At 44.6% G+C, this 18,102-nt stretch overlaps 3 protein-coding genes across 5 annotated transcripts; 1 reads left to right on the forward strand and 2 right to left on the reverse strand.

Moving 5' to 3' along the window:
- Positions 1-14: 14 nt before the first annotated feature.
- Positions 15-9,392, reverse strand: LYSMD1 (LysM, putative peptidoglycan-binding, domain containing 1). Of its 2 annotated transcripts, none has more exons than XM_006861403.1 (3): positions 9,357-9,392; positions 532-896; positions 15-153 (listed from the first exon to the last, which is right to left on the reverse strand). In XM_006861403.1, exons 1-3 carry the CDS (start codon positions 9,390-9,392, stop codon positions 15-17), a joined length of 540 nt encoding a protein of 179 aa, XP_006861465.1. The 2 variants fall into 2 exon arrangements, with proteins under 2 accessions (XP_006861465.1, XP_006861464.1); XM_006861402.1 differs by lacking the exon at positions 9,357-9,392 and adding an exon at positions 8,557-8,736.
- Positions 9,393-9,760: 368 nt separating this feature from the next.
- SCNM1 (sodium channel modifier 1) lies at positions 9,761-12,409 on the forward strand. The gene is made up of 7 exons (XM_006861705.1): positions 9,761-9,811; positions 10,090-10,160; positions 10,421-10,509; positions 10,608-10,705; positions 10,823-10,911; positions 11,822-12,016; positions 12,310-12,409. Exons 1-7 carry the CDS (start codon positions 9,761-9,763, stop codon positions 12,407-12,409), a joined length of 693 nt encoding a protein of 230 aa, XP_006861767.1.
- Positions 12,410-13,004: 595 nt separating this feature from the next.
- On the reverse strand, positions 13,005-17,638 carry TMOD4 (tropomodulin 4 (muscle)). Of its 2 annotated transcripts, XM_006861400.1 has the most exons (10): positions 17,489-17,638; positions 16,352-16,515; positions 15,967-16,123; positions 15,526-15,642; positions 14,925-15,014; positions 14,628-14,758; positions 14,436-14,543; positions 13,964-14,107; positions 13,576-13,720; positions 13,005-13,118 (listed from the first exon to the last, which is right to left on the reverse strand). In XM_006861400.1, exons 2-10 carry the CDS (start codon positions 16,472-16,474, stop codon positions 13,096-13,098), a joined length of 1,038 nt encoding a protein of 345 aa, XP_006861462.1. In that variant the 5' UTR covers positions 16,475-16,515; positions 17,489-17,638; the 3' UTR covers positions 13,005-13,095. The 2 variants fall into 2 exon arrangements, with proteins under 2 accessions (XP_006861462.1, XP_006861463.1); XM_006861401.1 differs by lacking the exons at positions 14,925-15,014; positions 15,526-15,642 and having other exon boundaries at positions 17,489-17,547.
- Between the last annotated feature and the right edge of the window lie 464 nt (positions 17,639-18,102).

Below are 18,102 nucleotides of genomic sequence, written 5' to 3' on the forward strand. Positions count from 1 at the left end.
CAGTTCTGGGAACATCAGAGTTTGAAGATTTCATCCTCTTGGTCCCGTAGCGTCTGGGTCCGTGAGGTCCGGGTCAACGGCACAGGACCTAGGACTGCTCGTTGCTGCATCCGAGGGGAGCTCAGGTGAGGACCTGCATCCTCCCCAGGCACCCTGTAGGTGAGGAGAAGGGGAAAGAGTGACAGATCAAGAGAAGAACCTGAGGATAAATCAAATGGAGAGGTACACTGCAAGTTAACCATCTCCCTGACACATGTGCTGGCTATTCTAAGATGGCATCACAATACCCTCTGGATAAATCCTAATCCTAATGCTACGGCATGGATCATCAGAGCAGTTCGGTTTTGTTCCAATGGGAATACAGAACACAGTTTCCCACTGCTTCTATCTATTCAAGCAGCCATTGGCTCTGCTCATTGTCTTGGGGTCACCTGAGGAAAAGGTGTTACTTTGCTTCTTGTGTGTGTGGTTTAGGTCTGTCTGGAAGAATGAATTCATAAAGGGGTTCATATGGAACCATTCAAGACTTACTTGCTTTCCCCTTTTTTCAGCTTCTGGGCAGCAGCTTTCTTTGACAGGCTGATCTGTGAATCAAGTTTTTTAAGGAAGTCCGAGGCTGAGAGATCATGAGTGGGTGTGGAGGGGTTCTGGCCAGGTGTGGAGAGGACTTCACCATTGGCACGTCTTGAACCTGCCTCTTGCTTTTTCCTGTCAGCTGAATGTGGCCGAGCTTTATCCTTGCTTGGTGGTACCTCTTCCTCCTCCTCTTTTTCTTCTTCAGAATCCAAACCATTGAAAAGGTCTCTGGGCTCTGTCAGGATGGGGATGTAGAGGGTTTTCTTCAGGAAGATGGAATCATTAGTATAAAGGCGGTTTGCACGCTTAATCTGTTCCATCTTAAAAGAAAATTCACCAAAATTAATAATAGAATGATTAATATTACACTTAATAGTATTTCATGCTTTAAAAAAAGTGATTGTACAAAGTCTTATCTGACCCTATAACAACCAAGCCAAAGTATAAAGGGCTGATACTTTCCTGTTTTATAGATCAGTGGTTTTTACACTATTTGATCTCAGGGGCCCTTTTACATTTTTTAAAACTATTGAGGAACTCAAAGACCTTTTGTTTACGTGAGTAATAGTTGTCAATATTGAATGCATTATAAGTTAAAACTGAGAAAATTTAAAAACATGTATGATTATTGATTTTAAAATAGCAACCCTTTTACATATTGAAATTAATATTTAAATGAAAAATATGTATATGTTTCAAAACAAGAACAAAAAAATGAGAAGGCAGGTACTGTTTTACATTTTTGCAAATTGCTTTAATGGCTGACTTAATAGAAGACAATTAGATTCTTCTATCTGCATCTCAGTCAATCTGGTATAGGATCATGTGTCATGCAGTCTGTGGAAAACTCTAATATGCAGTCATGAGAGAATGAGAATGAAGACAAATAAAAATGACTTCTTCTTATTACTATGATGAAAATTTTGACCCTGTGAACCACTACAAAAGTCTCAATGACCTCTCAGGATCCCCAGACCTCACTTGAGAATTGCTGGAAAAGATGAAGAAACTGAGACTCTCAGAGCCTAAGTTTATTTAGAAAATTAATGGTAGGGCTAGAAATAGAATCCTGGACCCTTATGTCCCTTTTTGGACTGCTTTCCCCAGTATACTATTAGTAATTTCACTGATGAAATATTATAATTTTTAACTCCTTCCACCATTCATATCCAACTGGTTAACAAAACCCCAAAAGCCAAACCCAAGGCCTCTGAGTGGATTCTGACTCACAGCAACCAGACAGCACAAAACAGAACTGCTCCGTGGGGTTTCTGAGGCTGTGAATCTTCACAGCAGCACACTACCTCCTCTTTCTCCCCCAGAGCAGCAGGAGTGTTCCAACAACCAACCTTTTGGTTAGCAAACACCAACGCTTAATCCATGGCACCACTGTGGCTTCTTGGTCAACAAAAGTGCTTCAAAAACCTTACATATGGTCTCATCTTTATCTCTACTGCTATTGTTTTAGAAACCCCAAAACCAAACCCACTGCCACTGAGTTGATTTTGATTCCGGGTGGCTCAATGGGACAGAGTAGAACTGCCCCATAGTGTTTCCAAGGCTGTGAATTGTTACAAAATCAGACTGCCCATAGTACTTTAGAACAAACACTTAATAGTTTTCATCTGGATTATTCAGGTTTTAACTGGTCTTTCTCTCCCCTTTTCTACCTATCCTCTATTCTGCTGACATTTATCTTTCAAAATCAATCAATCAATCAATCTGCTTGTTTATAACCTCCTATGGCGCTTGCTTCCCCCATTCCCTAAAAGATAAAATCCAAATTAGCATCCAAGGACTTTCCCAATCTAACTCAGCTAGAAAATGTCTACTTTCATCTCTTTCCTGTCACTTATACATTTTGCCCTTTCTATCAACACTCTATGCTCTTTCACACATTTATGTGGTATCCATGCTATTCCTTCTGCCTGAAATCTCTCTCCACTAAGCCCTTCTCTGCTGGGAAAACTTGTACTCATCGATATCACTCCCTTTATGGTACCTTATCAGGGGCATACTGTAAATGTTGACAAAATATTACCTACTCTATGATACCGTTACTTCCTGCTTGTCTTTCTCACCACCCAGTAAGTCCTTTAGGGGGATGAGATGGGAATATGCTGTTTTATATCCCCAAGACATCATTCAGCACCTCACAATGTTTCATATGAATGAGGTTCATTCATGACTTTTATAAACTAGTAAATTTGTTATTGTGAAGTGCCATCAAGTCAGTTCCGACTCATAGTGACCCTGCATAGGATTTCTGAGGAATGGCTGGTAGGTTTGAACCATCACCTTGCGATTCAAACCGACCATGCAGTCCAATGCTTATCCTACAGTGTGTCACCACAAATATAGTTGTTGTTGCTAAGTGCCATCCATAGAGACCCTGTATAGGGTTTACGAGGAGCAGCTGGTGAGCTTGAACTACCTACCTTGCAATTCAAACTGACTTTGCAATCCAGCACATTAATCCACAACGTCACACCAGGACTGCAGAAATTGTCAGTTCTGGAAACCCATAATCAGCTTGAAAAGCCACATTTGTAAAATATCAAAGTAGCTTCTACCCTGGGGCAGAAACATCATAATAATGGTGTGGTAGTTATGTGCTGTGCAGTCGGTTCTGGCTCATAGAGACCCTGTACAGTGTTTTTGAGGCTATAAATCTTTATGGGAGCAGAAAGCCTCATCTTTCTCTCACGGAACAGCTGTTTGTTTTGAACTGCTGAGGTTAGCAGCCCGATTCATAGATTCATAACCACTATGCTACCAGAGCTCCTATCATAATAATAGTTGACGAATAAAATTTTAGAATGTTATTGTTGTTGTTGTTAAGTTCCGTGGAGTCGATTCCGACTCATAGAGACCCTGTATAGGGTTTCCAAGGAGCAGCTGGTGAGCTTAAACGACCGACCTTTCAATTCAAACGACTTTGCAATCTGACGCATTAGCCTACAGCACCACACCAGGGCTCCTTATATTGTTATTGTATGGTTAAAAATAAAATCAGATTAATCTGAACAATAAAAAGAAGTACGATTGGCTTGTACTTTAGCATTTTTACTTTGCCAAGTGCTTCTACGTTATTAATTTTATTTTGTCTAGATAATATTCTCTGTCCCTTCCAGCTTCAAGATATTATAATCTGTGAAGTTTCTATTTCCTTTATTATATCTAAGAAGCACCATATAATGGGACATCATCCTCCTTTTAAAAAGGATATATCCTGGTGTGGCGCTGTGGGATAATGCACTGGACGGCAAGGTTGATTTGAACTGCAAGGCCAGTGGTTCAAACTCACCAGCTGCTCCTTGGAAATCCTATATAGGGTCGCTATGAGTCAAACTGACTGGATGGCACTTATCAACAACAATCCAGGGTCAAAGCCCAGAGGGACTCTGGGCCACAGAGCTACAATCTTTTAAGAGCTAGAAAGGGCCTTTAATTCTAGTTAGTATAACAAATAAAAACAAAATCAAGCCTGTTGACAAGGAGTCAGTGCTGACTCACAGTGACCCTAACAGGACAGAGTAGAACTACCCTAAGGGTTTCCAAAAATCCTGGTGTGGCACTGTGGCTAATGTGCTGGACTGCAAAGTTGGTTTGAACCACAAGGTAGGCGGTTCAAGCTCACCAGCCATTCCTGGGACCCCTATACAGGGCTGCTATGGGTTGGAACAGACTCAATGGCACTCATCACCACCACCGATCTTTATGGAAGTAGACTCCCACATCTTTCTCCTGCAATGTGGCTGGTTAGGTTCCAGTCCCCACCTTTTGGTTAGTAGTTGATCTGCTTACCCACTGTTCTATCAGTCAGTATGTTGTTAACTAGTGCAGTTAACATTCCAGTGCTTATCCTACACCACCATACCAGGAACCTTCCGTTTAAATATAATAAAGCGATTAAAAATGAGGGCTATAGAATGAGACAAGCTGGTCTGAATTCTTCTTGTTGTTAGGTGCTGTCTTGAGTCAGTTCTGACTCATATTGACCTTATGCAGAACAGAACAAAGCACGGCCGATCCTAGGCCATCCTCACAATTGTTACAGATGAGCCCTGTTATACAGTCACTGTGGTATCCATCCCATTGGAGGTCTTCCTCTTTTTCCCTGACCTCCACGTGATGTCCTTCTCCAGGGACTCCATGATGTCCGTCCTAAGAATATGTTCAAAGAGATGAAGTTTCACCATCCTCACTTTTAAAGAGCATTCTGATTGTACTTCTTCTAAGACAGATTTGTTTGTTCTTCAGGCAGTTCATTGTACTTTCAATATTCTTCGTCAACACCATAATTCAAATGTATCAATTCTTCTACAGTCTTCTTTATTCATTCATTGTCCAACTTTCACAAGCACATGAGGTGACTGAAAATACCAGGGCTTGGGTCAGGTACAACTTAGCCCTCAAACTGACATCTTTGCTCCTTAACACTTTATAAAGGTTTTTTTGAAGCAGATTTGCCTAATGCAGTATGTCTTGATTTCTTGATTGCTGCTTCCATGAGTCCTAGCTTTACCAATTATACTAATTGAATGATCTATGTAAAGTTTTCTCCCTAGACTTCAGTTTCCTCATCTTTAAACGGGAATTGTTACACCTATGTCACAGAATCTTATGGATATTAATAAAAGGGTGAGTCAAAATGCATTGCTACAAAATCAAAGCAGCATTTATTAAACAAAAATTTCAAAATGTGAAGCTATTAGTTCTCAACATATCCTCCATCTATGCATTTTTTGAAGAGGAATTTCTGCCTCTCTAACACTTCTCCAGAAGTTCTGGTGTGGTGCTATAGGATAAACACTGAACTGATAACCACAAGGTTGTTCAAACCCACTAGCCACCCCTCAGAAACCCTATACAGGGTCACTATGAGTTAGAACCAACTCAACAACACTTAACAACAATAACCCATCCCAAAAATAATTCTATGTTCTTTGATTTACGCATCCTCCAAGGACTGAAATAGGGTTCTTTTTCATTGTTCTTTGTGTTTAGAGAACAAAAAGTCTTAGGAAGCAAGATCAGCTCTGTAGGATGGATGGAGTAAGGTCTCCCAACAAAATTCTCCTAGGATAGCTCTTACTACGCTTGAAGAATGAGCAGATGCATTGTTGTGATGGAAAAAATATTACTTGGCACAACTTTCCAGGACCTTTTCTCAACAATGCAGTTTTCCATTTTCTTAAAACATCTTCATAATAAACTCCTATAATAGTCCTGTGTCATTTGAGAAAACCTATCAAGATGACTCCTTTGGAATCCCAAAAAAACTTTTAACTTTGTGAGCTGATATGCTAAGAATATATGCTTTGAACTAAAGTGGCCAGCAGATCCCCTTGGAAACCCCTGTTTTTATTGGACCTTTTTATTGAGGGCTCCCTAACAAGACTAAGACAAATAAAATACTGAGAGAACCTGTCTGCAGCTATCCACTGATCACAGAGACATGTTTAAACATGTTCTATTTGGAATAAACCTGTGCATATATGAACTGGAACCCAGGTAGCAATACTTTTTGACTTACCTTCTCTATATATACACACACACATATATACACACATACATGTATAGAGTTTTCCATGTAGCAAGTCTCCCTTAAATGGTAAGTAGATAACTTAGGTAATTATCATTATTTAATATATTGTCCTTATTTTACTAATAGTGAGGAAATTGAAGTTCCAAGAAGTGAAGTGACTTAAACAAAGTCACTCAGCCAGTAAGCAGCAGAATGGGCACTAGAATCTAGGCCTTTTTTGATTAGCTACACAGCTGCTCTGTCTTAGGAAGGGTACAGAGAAAGGGAAAAAAAGAAAGAAGTCTCAGTACTTGTTAATTCACTGGTAGCCAGTTTCCTTGTTAGTAAGGTTGCCCTGTACTTTCATACCCATTTCCTTTGCGTATGCTATTCCTTCTGCTTGAAATGTTCTCATTCCTGTATTCCCAATCTCTTATGCCTGGAAATCTTAGCCATACTCATTCACTCATTTAAAATATCTATTAAGTTTCTGTGTGCTAAGGACAATACCAGACTTTAGGGATGTAAAATAGAAAAGAAGTAAGTTTCTACACTTAAGACAAGTATATTGCTACTGTTGTTGTGTGCCATGGAGTTGCAAAGGGACCCTAGAGGACAGAGGAGAACTGCTCCATCAGGGTTTCCTAGGCTGCAGTCTTTTTTTTTTTTTGGCTTATATAGGATTTTTAAAAATGGTTTATTGTGAATTATGTGATAGTTTACATGGAAGAACATTAGTTTTACATTCATCCTATTGTATATGCTTCATCAACCAACCAAAGGGTATACACTACAAGCCTGTCCCCTGGTCACCAGCACATAGCCCCTCTCTGGATCTAAAGTCCCCAACTGCTCCATCTCTCCACGTCATCCTCTCTGTCTCCATCTCTGGCATCACTGCTTCTCTGGGTAGGGTCCCGCTCTCTACTCTTCTCCCTTGATGGCTCCAGGGACCTCCGCTCCTAGACTGAAAAGTTAATCACTCCCCTCCTTGCTACAAAACGTCTACCTTTACATTTCAAACCCTCACAATCCGTCCTGATAACAATTATTCACTATTGTATCACAAGAGACCTATCCGCATTTCATTTCATCAACCCCGCCTAGACAGACTGGATACTACTCAGTGGAGATTCTACCTTCCTCCACACCCACTGGATCTAGGTTTCCTAGGTTGCAGTCTTAATAGGAACAGATCAAAGCCTCATCTTTCTCCTGTGGAACAGCTGGTAGTTTTGAACTGTTGACCCTGAGTTAGCCCGATTCATAACCACTACACTACCAGAGCTCGGTGCCCCTGGTATTTTCAAATTACCAGCATTTAGGTTAGCAGCTGAGCGCTTAACCACTGAGCTATACAAACACTCCTTTAAGGAGAATATAAACTATTGGGAAGACAAAAACCTACATAAACAATAATACTATACAAACCATAGAGAGAAGCATAGAGGAAAACATTTCTAAGTCTTCTAAGGACTATAGTGATGGCTCCCTCAAAACCTGCACCAATGTTTGCCTCTACCCTCTTCCAAGTAGAAATTACTCTCCTTTTCTAATTTCCCATCCGTTATTAGCACCTCTACAAATTCACCACATTCTGTCACCTACTATCAATATTTTTGTCCCAGGCAATTTATCACTAGACTGTCAAATTACATGAAGGCAGCAGCCACACTCTATTTGTTTCTATCGCCAAGATAGCCACCACAGTCTTTTAAATACAGCAAGCACACAAATAGTGGCAAGAATCAACATTTGCTTGGATGAGATTGAACTGGATATGGAAAACTGCCAACTCTAATGCAATATATTTTTTACACCTAAAAAAATACAGCTTACACTTAGTTGGTGTAAACAGTACCTGTTCCTTACCAAGAAAAGCCATCTTACTGGGAAGAAGGAGGCAGAGAGAGCACTGAGAAGAGAAAAAGTACAAGAAGAAACAGGCATTCCACAGAACTAAAAGCCAGCTCTCCAATATTTGCTGTAAATGTGTAATCACTCTCAATTATTAAGTTTCTAAATAGTTAATAAGATTACTGGCTTTAGAGTCTGACCCACCAGTTTGAATTCCAGCTCAGACACACTTAGCTATTTGATTTGGGTAAAACTGGTTAACTGATCAATCCAAGTGTCAGTTTCTTTATCCACAAAAAGGGAAAAATAATTTGTATACTTGACAGGGATGTGAGGATCAAATGGAAGGGCGTACGTAAAGCACGAAGCATAGTACTTCAATAAGTAGGAGTTGCTCCTCCCCATTAGGGTGGTAGGACAGGATCTGTCCTAACCAGACAGAGAGCAACAATGATAAGGGAAAACAAAAAGATAAAGGCAGAACAGAGACAGTCCCGATTAGGAAAAAATCGGGGGAATTTACCTAGAAGAGTCACTGATTTCGGGATATTCTCTCCTAATTAGTTGTCAGCACCTAGTCCTGGAAGACTCACCGTCACCCCATATTTGAGTGCTAGTCCGGCCAGAGTGTCTCCAGGTTCCAACTGATGCTCCAGGCGTCTTTCCCTCACTGGGGAGCACGCAGATTGTACCAGGCTTCCATAAGAACGAGCTCGGCTCCCTTGAAGCAGTCCTGAACCCCCGAGAGGGGGCTGTCTAGAGGGAGAAGCCATCTCTTCACCCTGCTGACAGCTGGGGTAGCGACTGACGGAGAACTGGGTAAGTGACGAGGCGGGGTCTGGGAATGGATACCCAGGAATGTTCCTTCCCCTTCTCTCCAAAATCTTCCCTCTTCGTTCTCCGCCCTCAGCTCACCTCCACTCTCCGAACCTCTACGGGCCCCAGGCACTCCTCTCCACCCTTCCCTAGGGAGCTAGGATATTATAGGCAGATGCTATCAGCGCTTGCTTTTTCTTCTTCCAAGCCCCTATACCATAAACCCGGCACCTGGGTATTCAATTTCTACTAGAGTCTCCCTCTGGAACCTCCACACACGCAACAATTCGCTACACTGACCTCTGACCTTTGAACTTTATGTACCCTCCCCCCCATAACACCGTTTCCTTAGTCAGCTCTCCAGTGGGCAGCTAGTCCTCTGCGCCCCCTCCCCACTCACCCCGGCTCCACCCCGCTCTGGGGTTGGTCCTCTAGGGTCAAGATAAAGTCCGGCCCACGCCAGATGTGCTGGCTCCGTAGACAAAGCGTGTGAAGATGGCAAGTTTGTCGTTCACGCCTCGGAAACCTTACACAGGATCGCTGAGTCGGGATCGACTCTACAGCACGTAACAACAACAACCCACTCAGAGATCCTTAAGGTCGGGCTCCACATCAGATTGATCTTAAATTCGGGCTCAAGCATTAGCTCCACATCTAAGCTCTTGGCTCTCCAAATGTCTCGAATCTGCCACGATGGGAAGGCCTGTTTCCAGCTGGGAGACAAGTTCTTTGAGAAAAGACTTCATTTCCCAAAAGGCTTTGCGCATGCGGGGTCGCAGGGCACCATAGGAAATGCAGTCTACTTTGGAGGAGAGGCGTGCTTTCGGAATCGCGCAGTGCATGCGGGGAAGCGCGTTCGCGGAAGTACGGAAGCCAACAGGAAAAATATCGGAGGAGGAAGAGGAAACTTCCCTCTCTGGCTACGGTGGCCTGAAAGGAGTGACTAACGCGCTGCGAGCGAGTTTATCATTTACAGTCGCGATGTCTTTCAAGAGGGAAGGAGACGATTGGAGTCAACTCAATGTACTCAAAGTAAGTGCAAAAGGAGAGGGTGTGGAGCAGCTTCAGCCGCCCTCTGAAAACTACTAAGGAGCTTTGTTTCCTTGCACTGGCAACAGCACCAGGGAGTGGGGGACGAGTGGGAGCCAGGCTACTAGAGTTGGGTGGTGACCTCTTTTTTGCCCTGTGACCGCTGGTCAACAGTGACAAGGCGATAGTCTTCATTCTTTGACTCCTCGTCCCTATCATTTCCTTTCCATCTTTCTTCCTGTTCCGATAATCTCCCGGACTTCTCCGCGTACCCCATTCAGAAACGAAGAGTCGGGGACTTGCTGGCCAGTTACATACCGGAGGATGAGGCGCTAATGCTACGGGATGGACGGTGAGAACGAGCGAGTAGTGGCTCAAGCCTAAGGGTTCTGCGATTGGAGGCTCAGTAAGCTTTTGTTATTAAGGAGGAGTTCTGGAACATCTAGAATTCTTTGGCAGGGAGTGAGGAACTGCAACTGTCCGGGATGTGAGTGGTGGAGGTTAGCAAACCTGAGAATTGGACTTTGGAAGAAACTATTAAGACAGGATGGAACCTACAGCAGTCCTCCCATCCCTACCTCTGGACCAATTAACTTCTATCTCCCTCCTCAGCTATGCTTGTGCCATCTGCCCTCACCGGCCTGTTCTGGACACCCTGGCCATGCTGACTGCTCACCGTGCAGGGAAGAAACATCTGTCCAGTAAGTTTAGAGGAAGATGGGTCAGAGTGTAAACCGCAGAACTGCTGCAGACCACTCTTGGTGCTTTCCTTTTAAGTCCTTTCCCCTTTACTTCTCAGGCTTGCAGCGTTTTTATGGCAAAAAGCAGCAGGGAAAGGGAATGGAAATGAATCCAAGACAACAGAATGAAATGAGAAGGGAAGAGACTAACACTGAGGTAATAGAGAAGGGGAGATGTGTCCCAGACAAGACCTGGCTGCACACTCCAGGTTTGAAAGACTTGGGCTTCTATAGCTCTGAAGACTCATAACTTTCCCTCCAAACTCTGTACCAGGCTCCTCTGCTGGCCCAGACTCGACTGATCACTCAAAGCGCTCTGCACAGAGCTCCCCACTATAACAGTTGCTGCCGGCGGAAGTACAGGTCTGTAAAATGAGAAAGACAAATACGGTTTTTTAAGGATGGAAAATAGGGAACGGATATCATTACTGTATTAACTCTTAGACATATGCCTATGATCCATTTTAAGTTCATTTTTATAGATGGGATTCTTTGGAATGTAGATTATCCCTTTGTCCAGTCACCATTTGTTGAGAAGACTATAATTTCCCCATGGGATATTGTTGTATTAGAAGGAATTAAGAATAGGGGAATTACTGCTGAAAGGTATTTCATATTGGCTAGGGAAATAAAAAAGGAGCTCTGGTAGCATAGTGGTTACGAATCAGGCTGCGAACCACAAGGTCAGCAGTTCGAGACTACCAGCTGCTCCGCGGGAGAAAGATGATGCTTTCTGCTCCCGTAAAGATTTACAGCCTCAGAAACCCTGTACAGGGTCGCTATGGGTCGGAACCGACTCAGTGGCACTTAATAACAACAACAACAGGGAAATAAAAGATGGAGACAATGGGTGGAAAAGAACTACTGGTGTGGGACTCAGTCGGAAGGGACAGAGAGGTAGATGTCGGTAAAATTATTGGTTTCCAAATCATATTCTGAGGAATACTGGTGTTCTAAAGATGCTAATTGGTATTCCATTAAGAAGAGAATTTTGTGATGTCAAAGGACGTTTGAGAAATGGTGCTTTATAATTCTGGTTGAAGAATACTAATATTACCATATTTAAAGAGCTGAAGAAAGTCTTGGAGAAAAAACAAGTAAAATGTTTTGTCTACCCCCTAGTCTTTTCCAAATTCATTTGATTTCAAAATCCTAATCAAGAGCTCAAGGAACACAATTTAGGAAACATTTTTTGAAGGGATTGGGAATCACAGGAGAGAGACTTGGCCCTTTCCTTAACTGCTTTTACAGACTTCACTCCTTCTCTACCCAGATCAGAAGTTCCTGGTCCCTCTGTCTCCCTTTCCCCTTTACCATCCCCAGGAGTGGAACTCCAAAATGAGGAGATCAGCAAGGAATCTGAGCTGGAAGCTGGTCCACAGGCCAAGAAGTCGGCAACTGTCTCAACCCCTGCACCTATGAGCCCCACAAGACGACGAGCTGTGGATCATTACCTCACCCTTCGAAGGTAAGGGTACCAAATCACTTTCCTCAGATTCTTTTTCCTCTGATCTTCCTTTTTTCAGACCTACTCCATTGTTGTTGTTTTTTAATCCTCACTGGTATGGCACTGTGGGTTAATGCCCTGGACTGCTAGGTCAGTTTGAACTGCAAGGTTGGTGGTTCAAGCACACCAACTGCTCCTTGGAAACCCTACACAGGGTCACTGTGAGTCGGAACTGACTCGACATCACTTTAACAACTTCTTAATAAACCTCCTGTCCTCATTCTGACCAATTTTCTTTTCTCTAATATTTCTAGTTCTGGATGGATCCCAGATGGACAAGGTCGGTGGGTGAAAGATGAGAATGTTGAATTTGATTCTGATGAGGAGGAACCTCCCGACATTCTCCTGTACTGACATCCTTTTTCCCCAGTTTCCAAATAAACTATCACAGGCGCCGGCAGCCTAATTTTCCTTGAGTCTTGTTTGTTGCTCCATCTCAAGATTTCACATCTGTCCACTCTCAGGATAACACTTCTTCCCTACAATGTCTACAGCTCCCCATACTTCTAACCCCTCCCCCATCTTCTACCAAAGTCATGCCAAGCGTCAGCTGCATTCAGCCTGGTGCCCTATTAATAAAGTCTGTCAGAGGAGGTCTTTGCCCTTCATGTTGTCTGCCTCCTTGCCACCTCCATTGAAAGTACTTTCCCACTTCAGTTCACATGAAGGCTGTGGGTAAGCACTGGAGGGAGAAGGAGTAGGAGGGGGCTGACCACATCTGGAAATAGGACTGAGACTAGGTACCTTTGAAAGTAGAATAGACCAAAGGCATTGGCAGAGTAATGGGGAACACCAGGGAGGGAGCTCCTCCACCTCCTTCTAGTAACCTGAACCTCCCTGCCTGCTGATCCCCAGGGTATAAATAATCCCTTGGTGAACTGGCAATAACCCCTGGGGGTTAATGCCAAGATTCCCACCCCATAGCCCAAGAAAGGAGGCTTGCAATGTAGATAGAAGGGCCTTTATTTACAGGAAGGGGGATAGATGAGGATTTAAACATCCAAGCTCCCAGCTCTTGTTGGTATAAGGGAAAGGCAGAGTTACACCTTCTTCTGCTGACGACCTGTAAAGGAGGAAGAGGAAACACACATCTTTGTCCTGTCCTTCTGCAATAGCATGCTTCTCTTCCAGTCCCTTACACAGACTCCAAGAGGTAATGTTTTTAAGCCACTTGACAGGTTCACATCGCATTCAGAAAATAAAATAAACCATACCATGCCTCCAAATGGTTATCTCTAACTTCCTTTCCAACTCTCCACTGGTGTATGAGGGGGCTTCAAAAAGCTCATGGAAAAATGGAATTCAGAGATAATGGAGTTCTTTTACAAACTTTTTGAAGCACCCTCGTATATATCTTGGGCAGGTCTACTTCCTGATCATTCATAGGATTTAAACTTCTCACTTGAATGTGTCTTTCACAGCACTGAGGCTGTTGCTCGCTAAGTCTATACTGGGGAGAATCCACCAGCTTCTATACCTCTTTGCCCGGTCCCCACCACTCCATGTCTGCGATCACTCACGTAGTTCGTTATTCCGAGTCATGGCATTGGCTGCCCGAGCACGTGGCCCTTGCTGTGTGAAGTGGTAGCCAAATCGGACAATGGAGGGACACTGCTCTATCACAGTAGCCATCTCCATCTCTACTGCATCACCAGGCCACTGGCGCTAGAGAAGGGAGAGGCAGGAAGCTAGCAGTTACCCTCTCTGGGCTTCAGCATCCAGACCATGGACAGAGTCAAATGGAGAACCACAGTAGGTGATGAGAGGTGTTGACTTGGGCCCTCATAGAGACAGTGGCATAGAGGAGAATTCACACAAGATTAAATCAGGTAGCTAGCCCAGCGGTTGCCTCAGGAAGGGAGCTGGGTGGGTGTTAGCTGACTGTAAAGACAGGAAGGGAATGCTGACCTGGTTGTCTACACGGAGCTCAGTAAGTGTGGCATTTTCCCGAACTGCCTTCAGCACAGCCATGAGCCCTGTGCTGCTAATGAAGTTGGATTCGATGTTGAGGCTCTGGAGGCTACGATTTTCACGCAACATGTCAGCCACCGCCTGGGTAGTAGGGACTTGGGTTAGGATTAGGGAGAAGTTTCACAGATGACTGAGGAGAGAAAGAACAGGAGCAAGAGGGAAACACAGCTCTTTGAGTCCTTGAGGAGCTGTAAGTGGGGCTAGAGGGGAGCAGAAGGGAGGTGGGTCTTAAGGGAAGCAGGGGGATTAAGTGTGCAATGGAGTTGGGAGTGTTAGAGCTGTAACCCTTTGGGAAAATGAGGATTGCAGAGCTGTGACCCATAGAACTGATGGAGAACATGATAAAACAGCCCTGCCAGGGATGCATGTTGACTATGGGGAGAGGGCTGAACATGTCAACAAGCCTTACATTGGCAATAGGGTCACCACTCTTTGTGGCCACCAGACTGAAGGTTCGGATATAGGTATTTGTCTTCATTGCTTCACACAGCTCAGTTAACATGGGTATCGGGATGTCCTATGGGCAGGAGAATAGAAGGTTGTGGGCTCAGATGTATTAGCAGAGTGAGCCCACTGTTGTTTGGAGGATGGGCAGCAATACCTTTATATTATTGAGGTTCACTTCTTCCAGCTCCTTGTCATTGCTTCGAACCCTCTTTAGTATTTCCTCGATGTTTGTGGGATTTGGGGGCTCATCTGGCACTGGCTTATACTTGTCAGGTTGCACCACACCTGGTGGGTGAGGGCAGGAAGGGAGCCCCAACATGTCCCCCAGAATCTCTTCTTATACTCATGCCCTCTCCCTGATTCACCTGTTTCACCCTTTTACTACCTTTCCTCAGACTCTGAGACTACCTACCCAAAACCTTGGGGTCACACTTCCCAAACACATACTCACTGCTAATGCCTTCAGTGTTGCAGATTTCTCCGCTGCAGATGGCATCATAGTATTGCTTGTTGCTCATCAGTGTGTACATGCCCAGAATTGCTGGAGAGGGTAAGCAGAATGGGGCATGAGGAATGAGAAGGGATCTGTTCCAAGCACCCTTCAACCTCATTCTGAATTTGCTGTTAGCATTTTTAAAGCCTAACCTCATCTACTCCTTCACACAGGTTTCCCATCCTCCCTAGGCCCCAAGAGTCCTTTCCATAAACTGCCCAAGGCAGTGATTTTTAATAACTTTCAGATAGGGCTAAAGGAATGTCCCTAAGGAGCCATAGAGGGTGAGGGGAGTCTGTTCAGATCCTTTCCTGATTTCAGCCAGAATAGCTCAACTCTTCTTTGCTTTTATAATCCCTGTAAAATTGCCCTTGCGGTGTTAACTAAATTGGAAAAACGAATGAATGAATACAAAAACAAGTAAGAAAAATGAAAACCCACTGCCTTTGAGGCTCTCTCTGCCCTCTGTAACCTGTTTCAGGGCCTTTCCCACCAGCCTTCTGCCAGGCTAGGATGTCCCTGCTTTTCCCACCACCTCCAACTTCTCATAGCTGCCTACCTGCAATGTCACACATCTCAGCATCTGTGGCATTGGCCAGTGCCTCCTCCAGCTCCGGCTCCAGGGTGATTTGCTCCTCTGCTGGGATTTCCCTCTTGGGCTGAATATAGGGTTTCCCTGAGGGGGAGACAAAGGATGGCTCAGGTAGAGGCTGTTTCTCTCAAGATACTGACCTCCAGCTTCCTTTCCTTCTCTGCAAGGTGGAATGCTGGGTAACTAGGGGACACTAGAAATTCTGAGTTCTCCACAAGCTCAGGAATCACATCTCTTAGATGAAGTCCAGAGTGTAAGCCTAGATGCAGACATCAGGGCACCTGAGTCCCTGGGAAGCTGGTAGATGAGGGAAGCTGGCTGGATAGGGCGGGGCTGGGGGTGAGGGATAGGGCATATAAGAAACAGCCATTTGGGTTCCCGGAAGCAAGGGTATCAGGGTCCTCATACCTTTCTTCTCGCCTGTGAAGGGCACCAAGTCATCACGCTCTTTGACCTCTAGTGCCTGCTGTTCCAGGTATTGCAAAAGGGCCTCTCGGTCCAATGGCCCCGTTGGGCTCTTCTTTGTCTGGTCACGTTGTCTTAGTCCAGCTGGCAGGAGCATGTTCTTAGGGATGAGTTTTGGGGAGCAAGTCAGACCTCTATTCTGACTGGGGTACCTCTAGGGCTCCCTAAAATATCTTCAGACATTTTTCCCCTGGCCTTCTTGGGACTTCAGGCCCTGTAGACAGACAACCCTGGTCTCAGCCACCCAGGGCCCAGCACCCTTGCCAAATGCCTGGAGACTGCCCCGGGTTCGCTGTGGATGATCTGGACTCGCCACTGAAACCCCTACCTCAGGGTCCATTTCCTGTAGCTCGCAGTCCAGCTGCTCTAGCTCTTCCGGGCTCAAGGTCCTTAGGATCTCATCTTCATCTATGTCTCTGTATTTCTCCAGTTCCTTCTGATATGATGACATGGTGGCCCCCACCCTTCCCTACTGTGTGGTGCTCACACAGGCTCGGGAGCCTGGGGAACATGGGAAGAATGGTTGAACAATGGAAGTACATGGATGCAATAGGGACACCAAGAATCAGCCAGTGGGACAGAACAAAGAAATTATAAATCTAATTGTGGATAGGAAGTTGGGGTTAGGTTGTATGTAGTTAAACCCAGAACCTCCTTCTTCCTGCTTCACCAGCCTCCACACACTGGATGATGATCCAAGCTGGGTTTACCTTCCCACTGTATGACGGAGAAACCTTGGCAGCACCCCTCCCCTATAACCTCGGCCGTCAGTGCTGCCTCTCACCCTCACACAGCTGCTGGGGCACCTGCCAACACAACTGGCCCCATGCCTAGTTCCTACTGAAAGGAAAGAGGTGGGCAGAGAGCTTCAGGGAAATTCGTCCTCTCTTCCCCATAGCCCTAAACCAGTCAAGTAAAGCAAGGATTATGGAGGCGGAAAAGGGCATTTCTTTCATACTACTCCCTTTTCTTCTTTTATTATACAGCAGACGAAGAGTTCACTGTCTATGTTTGCTAATACTCTAAATCTAAGGAAAGTAAACATTCAGGTCTGGGGAACTTCCATGTTGGGAGAAGGATGTGGTTAAGACCTCAGGAGAAAGGACTGAGTTCCCCTAGTTTGTCCCTAGCTTTGGATGGGAAGGTGACACTGGTCCAATGGGTGAGAAATAGCTTTTAAATGGGATAGTTTCTTTAAAAGCAGTGGGAGGATTAAACTTGCTCAGTCTCTTCCAATATGAAAAATACAAGCTGCACATATACACCATGTCAAATATGAAAGTGACACAAAAGGTGAGACACATACTGACATACAGACGGGCTAGGACAGACAGTGGCAGAAACATACATACACTGAGTGACAAGAGACAGCAGCACACTCTATACCACTTCCAATTGGTGGCACTCTTCTCCCCACATCTCCCACCAAGCTCTGACCCATAAGCCCCCTGCTTTCCCCACCTACCAGTTCTGGTGGCCACCTCCCTTCTCACCTCCCCTTCCGTTGGTCAGTCTGTCTGTTCTACTGAAGCACAGTCCCGGCAGCAGGAGGAGTCCAGTGCAGGGGGGAAAGGGTGGGGGAACAGTGAGCTCAGCATTTTATTATTTTAGCTCTGACCAGGTGGGGGGTAGTGGGAGATCACATATACAGCCCCCATAACCTGCCCAGCCCTGAGAACCTCTAGTGGCCACTAACAGGCATGGCACCTCCCCTTTTCTTCCCACAAGCCTGAGTCCTAGACTCTGGAGTTCCATAATAATTGATTTAGTAAGCATCTGGTGCCTGTTGGTATGGTGCTATAGGATAAACACTGGACTGCTAACCACAAGGCTGGCAGTTCATACCCACCAGCCACTCCTTGGAAACCCTATACAGGGTCACTATGAGTCAGAACTGACTCGACAGCACTTAACAACATAATATTCAAAGCAGTTTTCTAAGGAATATAAACATGAATATAATTTTGTTTGGTGACTAAGTTTAAGGCATTTTTTATAATCTAGTTGGAAGAGTATAATTTAAAAAATGGTGGCGCAAAATAAAGGCTATAAAATATAGACATTCACAAATAAATACTC

Source organism: Chrysochloris asiatica, unplaced genomic scaffold (assembly GCF_000296735.1).
Source record: "Chrysochloris asiatica unplaced genomic scaffold, ChrAsi1.0 scaffold00042, whole genome shotgun sequence".
Taxonomy (NCBI): Eukaryota; Metazoa; Chordata; class Mammalia; order Afrosoricida; family Chrysochloridae; genus Chrysochloris; species Chrysochloris asiatica.

Coding starts and splice junctions, on each gene's coding strand:
- LYSMD1 (XM_006861402.1), bottom strand. CDS start 8,736: ATGGCTTCTCCCTCTAGACAGCCCCCTCTCGGGGGTTCAGGACTGCTT. Junction 897..8,556: donor CACTCAAATATGGGGTGACG/GTGAGTCTTCCA, acceptor TTTTCTTTTAAG/ATGGAACAGATTAAGCGTGC. Junction 154..531: donor CTGAAAAAAGGGGAAAGCAA/GTAAGTCTTGAA, acceptor CCTCACCTACAG/GGTGCCTGGGGAGGATGCAG.
- SCNM1 (XM_006861705.1), top strand. CDS start 9,761: ATGTCTTTCAAGAGGGAAGGAGACGATTGGAGTCAACTCAATGTACTC. Junction 10,510..10,607: donor AGGGAAGAAACATCTGTCCA/GTAAGTTTAGAG, acceptor TTTACTTCTCAG/GCTTGCAGCGTTTTTATGGC. Junction 12,017..12,309: donor CATTACCTCACCCTTCGAAG/GTAAGGGTACCA, acceptor TAATATTTCTAG/TTCTGGATGGATCCCAGATG.
- TMOD4 (XM_006861400.1), bottom strand. CDS start 16,474: ATGTCATCATATCAGAAGGAACTGGAGAAATACAGAGACATAGATGAA. Junction 16,124..16,351: donor TACAGGAAATGGACCCTGAG/GTAGGGGTTTCA, acceptor CTCATCCCTAAG/AACATGCTCCTGCCAGCTGG. Junction 15,643..15,966: donor CTTCACAGGCGAGAAGAAAG/GTATGAGGACCC, acceptor TCTCCCCCTCAG/GGAAACCCTATATTCAGCCC.